Source organism: Cebus imitator, unplaced genomic scaffold (assembly GCF_001604975.1).
Source record: "Cebus imitator isolate Cc_AM_T3 unplaced genomic scaffold, Cebus_imitator-1.0 Scaffold93, whole genome shotgun sequence".
NCBI classification, from domain to species: domain Eukaryota; kingdom Metazoa; phylum Chordata; class Mammalia; order Primates; family Cebidae; genus Cebus; species Cebus imitator.
The window spans coordinates 3,457,592-3,474,240 of NW_016107408.1; the positions used below are offsets into that span (position 1 = coordinate 3,457,592).

At 52.6% G+C, this 16,649-nt stretch overlaps 1 protein-coding gene across 3 annotated transcripts in view; it reads right to left on the reverse strand.

Moving 5' to 3' along the window:
• Positions 1-344: 344 nt before the first annotated feature.
• CDC42EP4 (CDC42 effector protein 4) overlaps positions 345-16,649 on the reverse strand; it is a 28,430-nt gene continuing 12,125 nt past the window's right edge. For 2 of the 3 annotated variants that reach the window (XM_017535616.2, XM_017535617.2), the window contains exon 2: positions 345-3,280. In XM_017535616.2, the coding sequence (XP_017391105.1) occupies positions 2,104-3,171 (1,068 nt within the window). In that variant the 5' untranslated portion in view covers positions 3,172-3,280 and the 3' untranslated portion in view covers positions 345-2,103. Of the gene's footprint in view, positions 3,281-9,182; positions 9,206-16,649 lie in introns of those variants that run through there. The other variant, XM_037740995.1, reaches the window with a different exon arrangement.

Genomic DNA, 16,649 nt, shown 5'->3' on the forward strand with positions numbered 1-16,649 from the left:
AAAAAAAAAAACACAAAACCAGAAAAGCCCACTTCACTGTGTCTGTGCCCCAGCCCTTTAAGAGTGGGAGGATACCCATTTTACAGAGAAGAGGGAGGCACAGAATAGCTAGCTGACCAAGTGCCAAGGGCCTACAAGAGATGGCAGTTGGGACACCTGTGTCCCCAAATTCTTAAGTGGCCCGCCTAGGCAGATAGCATCGAAGCAGAGGCAGGTCCCCAGGGACAGAGAGATAGAAGCCACCTCAGGCCCCCATGGACAGCCCCAGGACCCAGGTCCAGATCCCACCCCCATCCTGAAATAGCCCTTACAAAAAGCAGAGACAGACACCAGGCGAGCTGTAAAGGGCTTTTTTTTTTCTTTCTTTAATGATTCCTCATTGCTTTGACAATATCATGAAAAAAAATTCAGTTTAGAGTCTGGAACTCGCCTGGATGGGATTTGAGGGCAGCTGGCGGGGTGCACAGCCCCTGCGATTCCTCCCCCACTGTGGGCGTTAAGCTATTGGAAACAGGAGCACCAACAGGGCACCGAACCAGGAACTAAGTTAGTGTCTCAAGTCAGGCAAGAGAGAGGCGGCCAGGCCAGAGTCTCCATGGGGACGCCTGTGGTTGTGGTTGGCTCGTCTCTCTCCTCCCCACACTGGCTACAGGGAGACAGGGAGGTGGGTCGAGCTATTCCCAGCACAGAAGAATAACCGGCAGTCAACCTTGGGGGTCACCCCCGAGCTTCTGCTCAGTCCCTTCGGGAGAGTTACAGGACTCAGAGAGAAACTTGAATTTCAGAAAAACAAATAACTTTTGGCCTAAGTGTTCTAAATATTGCGTGGGGGCATATTAATTTGAGAAAATTATTTTTTGTTTACCTGAAATTCGCATTTAATTCTGAACCCTGTTTTGGTTTTGCTAAATCTGGCACCCCTGGCCTCAGAAGTATGGGGTGGGGAGGCCTGAGAAAGGAAGGGGAAGTAGTCAGTACCGAGGGTGTGGGGTGGGGGAGAGGGAGGGAATAACTACCCAAAAAAAAAAAAAAACTTTTCCTCCCATAGGAATGATTATTTAAAAAAAAAAATCATTCTCCAAAAATGTTCTACACTGGCCTTCCTCAGTTGTTAATAGCTATGGGGGGTGGGTAGGGAAAACGCACACCGGGCACCCACCCCGTGTCATTCTAAATCAAGTTGGGAAGCACTAAAGTGGAGCTGGTGTCTTTGCCATGGATGTCCCAGACTCCAGCCCACTCGTCGCCACTGTGAATTTCAAAGAGGAAGCTTAGTATAAAGGTTTTCTAAAAGGATTGATTCTCCTTCTGCGGCAGTCCTATTAACGCTGTCCTGATACTGCTCTATAAGGATTTAAACATAATAATAAAGAACAAACGAGCTCCTAGGGACTGAGTGAGGGCCCTAGCCCTGTTCCTAGTGTCATCCTGGAAGGGTCCCTTCTTGCAATTTCAGAAGCCTGAGGGCTTTCCTTCTATTCCCCATCCTGGTCTCTTCCCCGGGAAAGGGCTGCGTTTAGTGCACACGTTCGAGGCTGCCCCTGGTCCAGCTCAGCTCCGAGGGGTTCCAGACTTCCAGGACGGCGGTTGGGGTGGAGCAGGGAGGGCTGAGAGGCAAGACCCCCTCCTTCCTCCCGCTGCAGCTGCATCCCCAGCAGCCATCGCTGAGCACAGCAGAAACGCCAGCAGAGAAAAGGGGAGCCGAGTGTCCTCAGCCCTGGAGCTGAGGCTGCCTCCTGGCTGACCCACTGGCTGCACGTGGCAGGAACTCAGGTCGGCATCTGGCATCCATTTGAGGCCTGGGTGGAAGAAAGGGAGGCCGAGAGAGGAAAGCCGATTCCTGCTGTGAAAACAGCCCTTGTCCCACGCAGCCCAAGTGCAGGGAGCGTGATGAAGTCAGGCAGCCAGCTGGCACCCATGCCAGCACCTCAAGTCCTCCGAAGACCCGAGGGCCAGGCCAATGTCCTTCATCTACAAGGTCCAGGGTCCACGGTTCAAAGCAAGGCTCCTGGCTGCCCCTACACCGTAGGGTCAAAGGTCATAGTGGGGTGCAGGCAGGGAGAAGAAGCAGCCGAGAGCTCCGGGTGGCCACCCGCTGTCTGCTCACACGCGGATTTCATCCTCCTCCTCCTCGTCCATGAAGGAGAACTCCTTGTCCGGCTGCCTCAAGACAGCAGCCCGGGCCCTGTCTGGCCCCCGGAAGGCAGGGCTGCGCTCCTCCAGGACGCCCGAGGGGCAGCTGGAGAGGGAGCTGCTGTCCCGTGTGGTGTGGCTGCCCACGCTTCGGGCTGAGCCAGGGCTGGGGGCGGCCGCTGCCCACCCCTCATCCTCCAGAGCATGGGAGGGGAGGGAGGGCAAGTCTGGGCCGGCTTTGCCTTCTTGCCTTGCCAGGGGAGTGGCAGCCATGGTGTACGAGGGAGCCTGGGTGATGGTGCCAGCAGCGCCCTCATCACCATGGTAACCGCCCTCCTCCTCCTCGGGGTCCCATTCCTCCTTGTCCATGATGCTGAGGACATCACCCAGCATAGAGGGCCCCAGGTCGATGTGGAAGGACATGATGGACTCCGCGTGCTTCATGCCGTAGCTGGCCTTGGGCACGACTGGGAGATCTGTCAGGTCCCCAAAGGCCTGCTCATCGAGGAGGGGGTCTGGGGAATGGGGACCCATGGCCCCATTCCGACGGGGTACTGCCTCCTCCACACCCACCTCCTCGCCATCCTCCCCACCATTGGCCTTCTTCACAGGGCTGGACGACAGGCTCTTGGGCAGCTTACTGGTGCCCTTCTCTGAGGCCTCTTTCTCATTGAGCTGGGGCAGAGACATGGCATTCTTGACGAAGAGGGCCGAGTCCCGCAGGGAGCCCAGCATGTCCCGCTGCTCCCGGTCCCCCCTGGTCACCGACTGTGACCGCTTGCTGCCCCGGAACTTCCGGGACAGGAGACTGCGTTTGGAAGATGAAGAGGAGGCCTGCTCATCCAGGGACTCACAATCGGGCTCGCCAGCCTTGCTATTGAGGAAGGAGGTGTCCCCAAAGGCATCTCCAGCCCGGCCGACATGCATGGTGTGGCGGAAGTCGCCCAGCGGCGCGCTGATCATCTCGGCCGTGAGGTCCACTCGGGAACGGCGCTTGGAGTGCACCGAGCTAGACACCAGTTGCTTGAGGATCGGCATTTTGCTGGACGGGTGGGGAGGTGGGCCCTCCCGAGGTAGCTGGCAGGTCTGGGGTCAGATCTGAAGTCCAAGTCTGGTGGGCGGAGGGGGACGCAATGAGATCATAAGGCTGCAAGCAGAGAACGGGAGGCAGAGGATTAACTCGGGCTGGCCACACAGCACAAAAGCCTATTTGCCAAGGGGCTGTCATTTAAACCCCACGCTCCTAACAATGTGAAATAAGCCAGCAATCAATGGTATCACCCTGCCTGTTTCTCCATTCACAGGCATTCAGAGTAGAGTGATTTCGCAAATCTGGTTAGAGTTCCAGTAGCCTCAGACACACTTTCCCTGCAACTTGAGAGAGAGAGAACCTTTCTCGTAAAAGACAATGGCTCCTCCGCCCCTGCAAGCCAGGGTGCTGCCAGAGCAAACAGGACCACCTTTAAGGATGTGAAGGTGAATCCAGCAATTCCAGGCAGTAAGCCTGGGAAGAGACGGAGTCTATGGGCTGGCTCCTAGGAACAGCCAGCCTGGAGATGGTGCTGTATGTCCTTCCTGCTGTCTAACCTCGACCCCTGTGGAGTTAGTGGATACCCCACCCTGAGTCATGGTCCTCAGTGACAGAATGGAAGGATAGGACGGGCCCAGGGAGACAGAGGCTGAGCAGCTCCTCCACGTGCGTGGGCGGCACAATTCTCTTTCTGAATCGGAATTGGGGTGGGGCTGCTGGGACCCAGAGAACCAGCTCCCCAGCCTTTCAGCCTTCGCTTGGTATCCCATAAATGGGGATCCCGCCTGCGACATCTCCACCTTCTGGTGTCTGTGGGAGATGAAGATTGGGGAACTTCTACTTTCTTTCATCATTGGAGAGTGGGAGGCAGGGACTAGACCCTAAATGACTTGGTCCCCACCACGATCTGAAGACTGATTCTTAGGTGATTCACCAGAAATCCAAAGAACAGCAGAGGTAGAGTCCAGGAGCCTGGAGGCACCACTTTCACAGCTCCTGGCAAGGGCCAAGATGAAGTTCAGTATTGGGTCCAAACCAGCCCCTCTCTCACCCAGAGAGACTTGTCCCAACTACTAAGCCCAGCAGAGCTGGGCAGGGTAGAGGGAGATGGGCGTAGGGATTTAACAAAGTATGGTGGGTGAGAGGTGATGCTTGGACACCAGGTACCTGCCTCCCTCCCAACCAGCCAGCAGCACAGTTCTGAGAGGTGCCCCCAGTCCAGACCCACCCTTCCCACTGCAAAATTCAGATGGTGGGTGCTTCCTCCGCATGCCTGCTGCTGCCCCACATGAGCCCACCACACCCCATGTGGCCCCTGACCTCAGCCTAATGTATCCCTGTCTGTCTCTCTCCTGTCCTTGGCTAAAACAAAACCTATCCACATGACGGCCTACCCAGTGCAGACCCTGTGATCCAATGATTAGTCCCCACCTCGCTCCTCAGTGTCTCTTACTTTTGTCCCCTGAGCTGTACTAGACACAAACAGTTCCTTGATGCAACCCCTGTGATACCCAGCATCCTTCAGGGCTCAGCTGGGACACATCACTGCTCCCAGGAATGATGGGACACTTCAGCTAGGGAGTGTCCTCCCTACCACCTGCCCCCCACAGCACTTCAGATGTCCTGTCTCCCAGCAGGCACCGGCTACGTTCTTCTACCCCTGCTGTCTGGACTGTCATCTGCCTGCTGCAGTGCGAACTTCCAGAGTTTTAACGGGTCTGTTCACCACCGAGTCCGGTCCGGCAGGGTGTGCCACACGGTCGGCCTTCGAGCACCCACTGCAAGTCCAGCACCTCCCTCCTCTCCTCTCCTGCCCACAGCCTGGCTCCAGGGCTCCCAGTCTGACCTCTCTGCGTCCTCACCCCCATCCACTTCCCTGTTCTCTCAAGCCTCTGCTGCCGGATCTAATGGCTTCTCCCACCAGCAGTGTGTCCGCTCCCAATGCCCACACAACACTGCTTGTCATTCCAACAAAGTTCACTCGGGCTGGGGCTGGGGGGAGCCTGGCACCTGGCCAACTTGCCACAGTGACGTGGGTGAGGACGGGCACTATGCCTGGAGATGACGCTCTGCTCTTGGTCACAGGTCAGCCCTCCCTCCTCCCCACCCTTAGGAAAGTGACCTTCCCCTAACTCTAACCTGATAGTCCTGGGACCCACCCTCCTGCCCTATCTCAGCCTCTAAACAATTAGACATTGAACCGCTAGATCAAGGGTCGACAAACACTTTTTGCAAAGGGCCAGACGGCAAATATTCTCGCTTTGTGGCTGATAGGGTTTTTGTCACAGCTACTCAACTCTGCCTTCTTAGTATAAAAGCAGCCGCTGGCCAGGCACGGGGTGGGGGTGGGGGGTCACAACTGTAATCCCAGCACTTTGGGCAGCTAAGGCAGGAGGATCAGTTGAGTCCAGGAGTTGCAGACCAGCCTGGGCAACACAGTGAGACTCTATCTCTACACAACATTTAAAAAAGAAAAGGCCAGGACGCGGTGGCTCACGCCTATAATCCCAGCACTTTGGGAGGCCGAGGCGGGTGGATCACGAGGTCAAGAGATCAAGACCATCCTGGTCAACATGGTGAAACCCTGTCTCTACTAAAAATACAAAAAATCAGCTGGGCATGGTGGCGCATGCCTGTAATCCCAGCTACTCAGGAGGCTGAGGCAGGAGAATTGCCTGAACCCAGGAGGCGGAGGTTGTGGTGAGCCAAGATCGCGCCATTGCACTCCAGCCTGGGTAACAAGAGTGAAACTCCGTCTCAAAAAAAAAAAACAACAAAAAAAAAACCAAAATAAAAAAGAAAAGAAAGTAGCCGTAGCAACATGTAAACAAGTAGATATGGCTATGTTCCAATGACATTTTATTTACAGAGAACTGCTGGGTTGGTGAGCACATCCAGGCCCTGGGAAGGAGGCGTCCCCCTGCTCCCCAGCCCCAACACCTGACCCCACGCCTCCTCATGCAGTTCTTCCATTTGGCTATTCCAGAGTTTTATCCTTTGTAATAAACCAATAAAAGAAGAAAAAAAGAACACCAAAAAGCCACATATTTATTTATAAAAAGCAAATGCAGGCTGGGTTTGGCTCATGGACTGTAATTTGCTGACCCCTGAATATCATATATGACCCTCTTGGTCAGCCATGGGCTCCTAGGTAAAACTCTGGGGAAAACAGGGAGGGAGGGAGGGAGGGAAGGAAGGAAGGGAAGAAGGAAGGGAGGAAGGGAGAAAGGGAGGAAAGGAAAGACGGAGGGAAAAGGGGACGGAAAGGAAGGTGAAAGAAAGAGAAGGCAGGGCGCGGTGGCTCACGCCTGTAATCCCAGCACTTTGGGAGGCGGAGGTGGGCGGATCACAAAGTCAAGAGATCAGGACCATCCTGGCCAACATGGTGAAACCCCATCTCTACTAAAAACACAAAAATTAGCTGGGCATGGTGGCGTGCGCCTGTAGTCCCAGCTACTCAGGAGGCTGAGGTAGGAGAATTGCTTGAACCTGGGAAGGTGGAGGCTGCAGTGAGCCGAGATCGTGCCATTGCACTCCAGCCTGGCGCCTGGCAACACAGCGAGACTGTCTCAAAAAAACAAAAAAGAAAGAAAGAGGAAAAGAAAAGAAAAATAAAGAGCAGGTAGGGTCTGCCTTAGTCATGCTGAGCATACAAAGAAATAAGGCCAGGCTACAAACGAACTTTCAGTCCTGGCAAATCCTTCAGGCTTCTACGGTACCAGTCAGGAAGAGAGAGAACCCCATCTTCCACCTGCCTGCACCCCAGCTCCTGGGTCTACGCACGGCATCCAGGAATCTCAAAGAACTGGAGGGGATATTCAGTGCTGCCCTTTCATTTTATGGATGAGGAAACAGGTTTATTGAAGACAAGTGACTTATCCAGGCTTTTAGCCCAGAGGAACAGAGCTGAGCTAGAAGCTGGATCTTTGAGCCCAGGGCTCCCCTCACCCCGCTCCAGGCCCTTCTCCAGCTCTGGTGGCAGCGTCGCTGGTCAGTGACCCCCCGCCACTGAGTGCTCCTCCCCATTGCTGGGTGGCAAGGTGCAGAGAAGGGGGGACCCAACTGCTGCTTCAGGAAGGTTCTTGTGTCATCCTAGAGCAGATTCCACGCTGTTGATATTTGGGCCAGGTAATTTCTCATCGGGACGTGGGACTGCCCCGTGCACTGCTGGGTGTTAAGCGGTGTCCCTGGTCTCTTACACAGTAGATGCCAGTGGTATCCCTCCCCGACTCACAACAAGCAATGCTGTCTCAAGACATTGCCCAATGTTCCCCAGGAGGCAAAACTGCCCCAGTTGAGAAACAGCAGCCTTGAGTGAGAACACACAGGTGAAGACAGGGCAGGTGTGCTCATCAGGTAAACAACAAAGACAGGGAAGCAGGGAGGGGGCGTGGATGGTCAGAACCAGGTGGGAACATGGTAGCGCAAGCCTCTAGAGCTGTGTAAAGGTTTCAACACGACAGCCAGAATCCCCAGACCCTGTGAGTGATGTCAGGCCCTGTGATTTCCTGATCTTATATGCTCATTAGAGAGGAAAGAAAAAAAAAAAAAAAACCACAGACTTGGCTTCCCAGGACGCACCACAGAAGCTTCAGGTCACTGTGGCTGCCCAGAGGGAACAAATATCCTGGCCACAACGGCTACGGGGTGGGCGGCTCCCCGCAACCTGTTAGCCACAGCCCCCACCACATCCTTGCAGGTGGAACTATAGAGGTAGGTCGGAGGGGACAGCAGGGAAACTCAGCTGAAATTACAGCCATCCTGGGCTAGCCCTGGGATCTCCAGGATCTTGTTCAACCCCACACCCCAGAAAGACAGGGATAGGCATATCCAGTGCTGCCTGTTGCCATGGTCTCACTCGCTGAAGGGGTGGGAACAAGACTTTGTGGCTTGTGGAAAGCCATCTTCAATACCCGGCAAGGGGCCGGGCGCAGTGGCTCACGCCTGTAATCCCAGCGCTTTGGGAGGCCAAGGCAGGTGGATCACAAGGTCAGGAGTTCAAGACCAGCCTGGTCAAGATGGTGAAACCCCGTCTCTACTAAAAATACAAAAATTAGCCAGGCATGGTGGCAGATGCCTGTAATTCCAGCTACTCAGGAGGCTGAGGCAGGAGAATCGCTTGAACCCGGGAGGCGGAGGTTGCAGTGAGCTGAGATTGCGCCACTGCACTCCAGCCTGGGTGACAGAGGGAGACTCTGTCTCAATAGAAAAAAAGAAGAAAACAAAAAAACTGCCCAGCAAGGAAGGGTCCTGAGAGAGTTGGGGCCTAGAGTGAGTCACACGTCTGTCCCACTGCCCCAGCGAGGAGGGCTGCAGTGCCTGTAGTCTGAGGTGGGTACAAGGCCGGGATCTCTGGAGCTCAGACTAGACAGGCCACGCAGCAGGACTGAGGGCCAGCAAGAGCTTGCTTTCACCAGCCATGAGTGATTTGGAGTCACTCGTCCAGGTGAGGAGCTGGAACACGGAGTTTTAGAACAAGCAGGCAGTGGGGGTCCTTGCTCCCACCAGAGGCCTGGGCCGGTCCTGGGGGCAGCTGTGGTTTGGGAGGCCAAAGGGTGTTCGTTGTGCCTCTGGGAGGGGTGTTCAGAAGCACTGTGACTCAGCTCTGGGGAAGTGGCTAAAACAGGCTGCCCAATGAGAGGCAGGCACTTCCCATAGCCTGCTCGGGCGGGACTCCCCACCCCACCCCGGAAACCACATCCAACTTTCTGGGCAGGGCGAGGGAAAATGGGTCCCAGCTCACAGCCCTTCCCAGCTCTCCCGAACCTCTGGAGGAACGGATTCCTCCACCTTCAGCCCACTGACCACAGAACTTTCCTTTAAGGCGGGAGCAAGGAGCCCTCCCTGTAAGGCCAGGCCCCTGCTTGGGTCTACACTAACCACACCATTAGTTCAGCCCTGTTCCTGGGACTACAGAAAATGACCCTTGCCTGGACCCTTCGCCCATCCTCCCTGGCCCCCAGCTTGGCCAGCCCAGCAGTTCCAGGGCAGAAGGACACATGGAACCAACAATTCTTACCCCAAGTGCCCAGGCAGTGGCTGTCCCTGGCAGCTCGGCTTGAGGCAGGAGTCAGACCTGGGCTCTCACTGGGCAACAAGGCCGGCCTCACTCTCTGTGACTCTCTCAAGCTGCCCTGTGGTTCACCCCAGTGTACAGGGTACACAACATGCCTCCACGCCCACCACCGCCACCTCCGCTACTGTGGCTGGGCAGCATGCCCTCTGCAAGGCCTTCCCCTAGCTGTTCTAAGCAACCACCCGATGCCAGGTCCAGGCAATGTGGCCAGAGAGCAGAGGGCTTTTAGTGCATGATGACTTTAGTTGTGACTTGGATCGGCTACAAGAGGCTACATTCCTTCACTCATCATCTGTTCCCTCCAAGACTTCCTGCAGACCCACCAATATTCACAAACTCTTCTAGGCCCTGGAGACAGAGCAGTGAAAATCGCACGCTGTTTTCCCGGGCACACGTGTAGCGTTGGGGGTGCTGAATGGAGGTGTAAAACTATAAATAAAACGGTATCTCATATTGCTCCGCATAACAAGGAAAATGGGGTGAGGTGGGTGAATGTGGGAGTCAGGGGGTCTGGGGGAGGCCCCTCTGAGGAAGGAGCATCATGAGCTGAGAAATGAATGATGAGAAAGAACCAGCCAGCTCAGAAGCAACCCAGGTACAGGAAACAGCGCACAAATGCCTGGGGGTAGGAACAAGCTTGCAGCATTAATGGAATAGAATAAAAACCCACACAGCCAGGGCTCAGGTTACACAGAGCCCTCCCTGTCAGGCCACATAAAGAGTTTTGCTTTAGTTTTAATTTTTTTGTTTTGAGATGGAGTCTTGCTCTGTCGCCCAGGCTGGAGTGCAGTGGCACGATCTCAGCTCACTGCAACCTCCGCCTCCTGGGTTCAAGCGATTCTCCTGCCTCAGCCTCCCGAGTAGCTGGGACCCCCTGCTATCATGCCTGGTGAATTTTTTATTTTTAGTAGAGATGGGATTTCACCATGTTGGCCAGGCTGGTCTCAAACTCCTGACCTTAGGGGATCTGCCTGCCTCAGCCTCCCAAAGAGCTGGGATTACAAGTGTGAGCCACCACACCCTGTCATAATTTTTTTCAAAAATTTTGAGGCAAAGACTTCCTCTGTCACCCAAGCTGGAGTGTAGTGGCACAATCTCAGCTCGCTATGACCTCTGTCTTCTGGGTTCAAGCCATTCTCATGCCTCGGCCTCCTGAATAGTTGGAATTACAGGTGTGCACCCCCATGCCCGGCAATTTTTGTATTTTTTTGTTTTTTTAAGATGGAGTCTTGCTCCACTGCCCAGGCTGGAGTGTAACGGTGCCATCTCGGCTCACTGCAACCTCGGCCTCCCAATTAGCTGGAATTACAGACACCCGTCATCATGCCTGGTTAATTTTTGTATTTTTAGTAGAGACAGGGTTTCACCATGTTGGCCAGGCTGGTCTTGAACTCCTGACCTCAGGTGATCTGCCTGCCTCAGCCTCCCAAAGTGCTGGGATTACAGATGTGAGCTGCCGCTCCCAGCCAACTTTTTTATTTTTATTAGAGACAGGGTTTCATCATGTCGGCCAGGCTGGTCTCGAACTCCTGGCCTCAAGCAATCCGCCTGCCTTGGCCTCCCAAAGTACTGGCATTACAGGGGTGAGCCACTGCACCCAGCCCTGGTGAGGAGTGTGGAGGTCACTCTAGGAGCACAAGGAAACCAGTGGCTGTATGTAAGCAGGCGGGTGATTCAGTCTGTATTTGGAAACTCCTGGAGATCCTGGCATTGGAGGAATGAAGGAGGGGAGATGGAATTCAGTCAGGAGGCTGTTGCAGAAATGCAGGTCAAAGAGGATGGAGGCCAGGATGTGGGTTTGAAGGAGGAGGACACAGTGGGAGATATTTAGGCCACGTTTTGGAGGTAGAGACACCGGGAATTGCTGAGAGCCCAGACGGTTGCGGGGGGGGGGGGTGTGTGCAGAAAAGACAGGATTGAATGGGACTCCAGGCCTTCCAGGGGCAGCCTCGGCCGTGGGCATTCCTCCCAGGTTTTGCCTGTTGGGCATGGCCCCTTCTCACAGGAGGGGCTGACAGCCTACCCTATCCCTAGGCAGAATTTCATTTTGCTGAAACACAGGAGGCATTCTGCTACACAAGCCCTGTCAGATGGAATGACACCCTGGAGGGGGTTGTGCAAGAGGCTCAGTGGGACATGGGCCACAACTCGCAGAGGTGAGGGGCTCTGGTTTTTGTCACCAGAGAAAAATCTAGTACTTTCTGGAACACTCGCCAGCCTTATCCTGCAAAGTCAGGAAAGCCCAGGGAAGGCGGAAGACTGTTTCATTCAAACTGTGGCAGGGCTGAGGGCAGCTGAGTAAATGGGAGAGAACTGTGACTGCTTTGACACACATGGTTACATGTTCTAGGCAGGACTTCAATGCCCGCTGTGTTGTGGCTTTAGCTGACTTTAGTACTCTTGGGGATCTTTTAGCTCCTTCACATGTCCTGACCAAAAGCCCTTGTATCTGGAAGTGTGCTGTGTGAGCAAGGAGGTTAAAGCTCACTGCCCTCATATTGTGAGCCTGAGTAGTGACAGTCAAAAAACAAAAAGTGGCCAGGCGTGGCGGCTCAGACCTGTAATACCAGCACTTTGGGAGGCCAGGCGGGCGGATCACCTGAGGTCAGGAGTTCGAGACCAGCCTGGCCAACCTGGTGAAACCCCGTCTCTACTAAAAATACAAAAATTACCCAGGCGTGGTGGTGGGTGCCTGTAATCCCAGTTACTCAGGAGGCTGAGGCAGGAGAATCGCTTGAACCTGGGAAGCGGAGGTTACGGTAAGCTGAGATTGCACCACTGCACTCCAGCCTGGGCAACAGAGTGAGACTACCTCAAAAAACAAAACAAAACAAAAAAACCAAACGCAGGAGGGGAACATGCAATGTCACCATCGTGACTCCTGTGCCATTTATGTATCTGTGTCAAATACTTCCTTAAAATAGCTGGGTGTGGTGGGATCACACTTTCAAAGATGGAAAGACCAAATTAAGGGACTTGCCCCAGGTCACAGATTGGAGCCAGGGTTTAATTCCCACCCCAGGGCTCCATCCACTTAAATAGCCATGCACTATCAAAAGTGTGGGACATCCATCACAGGACAAACACTGGATATGTCATCTGTGTGTGATGTGTATGTATCTTCCACACACACATTTTTATAGGTTATATTCATGTCTATTGCCATTCCATGTATTAAGTTTTAGTTTACACACACACACACAAGTTGGTGTAGTCTTTCTAAATCCAAGTGGCTTTTGTTTTTTTTTTGTTCTTGTTGCCCAGGTTGGAATGCAGTGGTGCAATCTTGGCTCACTGCAGCCTCCATCTCCCGGATTCAAGGGATTCTCCTGCCTTAGCCTCCAAAGAAGCTGGAATTACAGGTGTGCACCACAACAGCTGGCTAATTTTTGTATTTTTAATAGAGATGGGGTTTCCCCATGTTGGCCAGGCTGGTCTTGAACTCCTGACCTCAAGCAATCTGCCCACCTGGGCCACCCAAAGTGTTAGGATTACAGGTATGAGCCACTGCACCTGGCCTTATCCTTTAAAAAAAAAAAAAAAAAAGGTTTCCTTTAATGAGTTAACATAGTTTCAATGAAAAAATTTTTTAAAAACCCCAAAGCATCAAAGGTTTAAAGAAAAGGCATTCATTTCAAAACCAACTTAAGACTTTCTAATTTTCCGGGATCGGCAGCTACATCCCAGCACAAGATGCCAACGGCACGGAGGGAGGACGGGTCTCCATCCACACTCTGCCTCTCTTGTGTCTGAAAATCTCCCACTGATATCTGTTGTCTCTCTGCCTCCCTCAAAATCACCCACAAGCCAGGCATGTTTAATAGGTCGTTGTAGTATTCTAAGTTGTCTGGGAGGAGGAAGCAGGCAACCTTTAACAACCTGATGTCAGGGGACATGGGGAGATCGGGACCCTCTCAAATAACACAACTCACTCTCCAACAGCTGCTTCCTGATGCTTAAGCTTCCCCAGCTGAGCAGGAGATGGGTGATGAGCATCACTCCCACCCCACCGGAGGTCGGCCTGTTTCCAGTGACACTGAAGCTCCGAGCTGGAGGCCAGCCTCCCACGCAACAGTGAGATCCTCTCAGAGATCTCCTGCACAGGTGAAGGTTTTACTTCTACAGCCCCATCTTGGCTAGGCTGTCACTGCAAGGGAGCAGAGAAGACAAGAAGGGGTCACATGAGGGCAACCAGCATCCAGGGGCTCCAGCGACCGCCGGCTTGGCAGCCGATGGCCGACTGCCAAGCTGTGTGTAGAATTAGATCATCCCTGGCGGTAGATCTCTAATGGGGAAGGCACTAAAGAGAGTCTTAGCTCCAAGAGTCAGAGAAACACGCTCCACGGTCCCCTCCTACCGTCCCTCCAGTGTACCTCCTCACTCAACAGCTCTCATTCACCGCGATCCGCTGCGTGCCAAGCATTGTACTGAGGACAACATAAATTTATGCCCTTGAACCTCAAAGCAACCTGGCAAGGAGGCTGCCATGATTGCCCCTATTTTAAAGAAAGGGAAACAGAAGCTTAGATGGAGTGAATTATTTTACCCACTCTCACATCTCACTGCCTTTTTTTTTTTTTTTTTTTTTTTTGAACACGGCATGGCTCTGTCACCCAGGCCGGAGTGTAGTGGTCCTATCATGGCTCACGGCAGTTTCAACTTTCTGAGCTCAAGGGATCCTCCCCAGCCTCAATCTCCCAAGTAGCTGGGGTCACAGGTGGGCACTACCATGCCTGGCTTATTAAATATATATATTTTGTAGAGATGGCATCTTGCTATGTTGCCCAGGATGCTCTAGAACTCCTAATTTCAAGTGGTCTTTCTGCTTCAGCCTCCCAAAGTGTGGGATCACAAACATGAACCATTGCACCCCACACCCAGCCTCTCACAACTTTTAAGTGGTGATTTGAGCCCATTTCTGGCAGGGCTTGGAGCATGTAATTTTCCATGAGGTGATGCTGCCTGGCCTATGCAGAGTCTGCAGCTGAGGATGTGCACATGGAGAGGTGGGGTAGGGTGGGTCTGGGAGCCGGCTAACCTAAGACTCTTGGAGTTAAGACTCCCATTAAAGCTGTATCCTCAGGCATGGCTGTATTTGAAGCCTCCTCAAAGGAGATTTCCCTCACCCAGGAACTCCCCATGTTCTGGTTTTCTGGGAGGCGAGGGGTAGGTAGGACCCTGAAGCCAGGACTCTGCCGGCATAGTCAGGAGTAGATCAGTGCTAGGCCTATGTCTCAAAAAGGCCTCACACGCTTCTAGTGTGTTCGTGTCTGCTCTGTCCAAACCCCATCTGGTATTCCTTGGTTATTCCAGCTCCCAAGAAGAAAGACCAGAACCTGCACCCAACACCGTTTGCCCTAACCTCACTGCCTGCATGCCAATCCATGCCAGGCTCCTCGATGGAAAGGTGCCACTGCACAGCCACCCTGGGGCACATCCCATTTCCCGGACATCCTCTACTTTGGTGGCCCCTTCTTGAAAGAAGAGAAAGTGGCAAGGTCCCAGATTTCATGAAGTGTCCCCCCCCACCACCCCCTGCCACCTCCAAGCTATAAGACAGTACCCATTCTCCAGGTATCCCTACTGGGCGTGAGGCAGGGAGGGAAGAGTCTAATGGGAAGCGGGGGTGAATAAGGGAGAGCAGGGTTCACAGAGTGACCAGGACAAGGAGGAAAGCAATCATGCACACTAGGACCTCCCAGCTATTTCCACTCTCTGCCATCTCCCTATGGGTTAATAATAATTGACCCTCCACTGTCCACCAGCCACATGTGGCTTTTTGAGCACTTGAAATGTGGCCAGTGTGGAATAATAAACACTGGAGATTCGGAGGGTGGGAGCCCGGTGAGGGATGGGAAGTTACTTAATGGGTGGAATGTAAATGGTTGGGTGAAGGTTACACTAGGAACCCAGACTTCACACTAGACAATATATCCGTGTAACAAAACTATACTTGTACTCCGTATATTGACACAAATAAAAATAAATACAGAAAAATAAAAAATAGGCCAGGCAAGGTGGCTCACGCTTGTAATTCCAGCGCTTTGGGAGGCTGAGGCAGGCAGATCACCTGAGGTCAGGAGTTCGAGACCAGCCTGGCCAACACGGTGAAATGCTATTTCTAATAAAAATATAAAGCTAGCCAGACACAGTGGTGTGCGCCTGTGGACCCAGCTACTCGGGAGGCTGAGGCACAAGAAGTGCTCGAATCCGGGAGGTGGCGGCTGCAGTGAGCCAAGATTGCACCATTGTACTCCAGCCTGGGCAAAAAAAGAGCAAAACTCTGTTTCAAAAAAATAAAAAATAAATTAACAATAAATGTGGCAAGTCCAAATGGATATGTGCTCAAGTGGAAAATACACACTGGACTTTTAAGATTTAATATAAAAAAGAGGATGCATAAAATATCTCATATTTTCGTACTGATAATGTGTTAAAATGATAATATTTTGAGTACAGTGAGTCAAATGTACCATCTATTTCCTCTTGTTAAAATATAACTATTAAAATATAAATTATGTATGGCACTTGCCTACGACCTCTATTGGAGAGCGATAATTTAGACACTTTCCCCCTTAGTACACAAACAGCATGTTCCCTTGTAGATGGATAAATAAAGCCAACTATTGTTCACAGCTGGGTCAAAATATTTACATGGTAATAAATTAGGCTACATTGTTTTAAATTAAGTCTTAATATCTGATTTTTACATCCAGTCAGGCACTGCACTGCAAGGTTGTTTCCATCTTCAGTTGAAACTCTGTAGGGTCCTTTCAGATAATTATGCATATCCTTAACTATTTCCAGATGATACATTCTTGGGAGTCTGTCCCCCTCAGGCTGGAATGCAGTGGTGTGAGCTTAGCTCACTGCAAGCTTTCACTCTTGGGTTCAAGTGATTCTTGTGCCTCAGCCTCCCGAGTAGCAGGGACTATAGGCACGCGCCATCACGTCCAGCTAATTTTTTTTGATACTGAGTCTCACTGTATTGCCCAGGCTGGAGTGCAATGGCGTGATCTCAGCTCACTGCAACCTCTGGCTCCCAGGTTCAAGCAATTCTTGTGCCTCAGACTCCAGGCATGAGCCACCACAACCAGCTAAATTTTGTATTTTTAGTGGAGACGGGGTTTCACCATGTTGGCCAGGCTGGTCTCGAACTCCTGACCTCAGGTGATCCACCTGCCTCAGTCTCCCAAAGTGCTGGGATTACAGGTGTGAGCTGCTGCACCCGGCCAGGAAGCTACGTTTTTTCCCCCCCAATATATTTAATGGCCACTCCACCAAGCTTATATTGTCTTACATTCTCTAATCCACTATATGATTGAATCGTTTGGGCTTTGCAAGTGGATAAGCTCATCATCTGCAACTAATAATAATTTTGCGGCCGGGCGCGGTGGCTCAAGCCTGTAA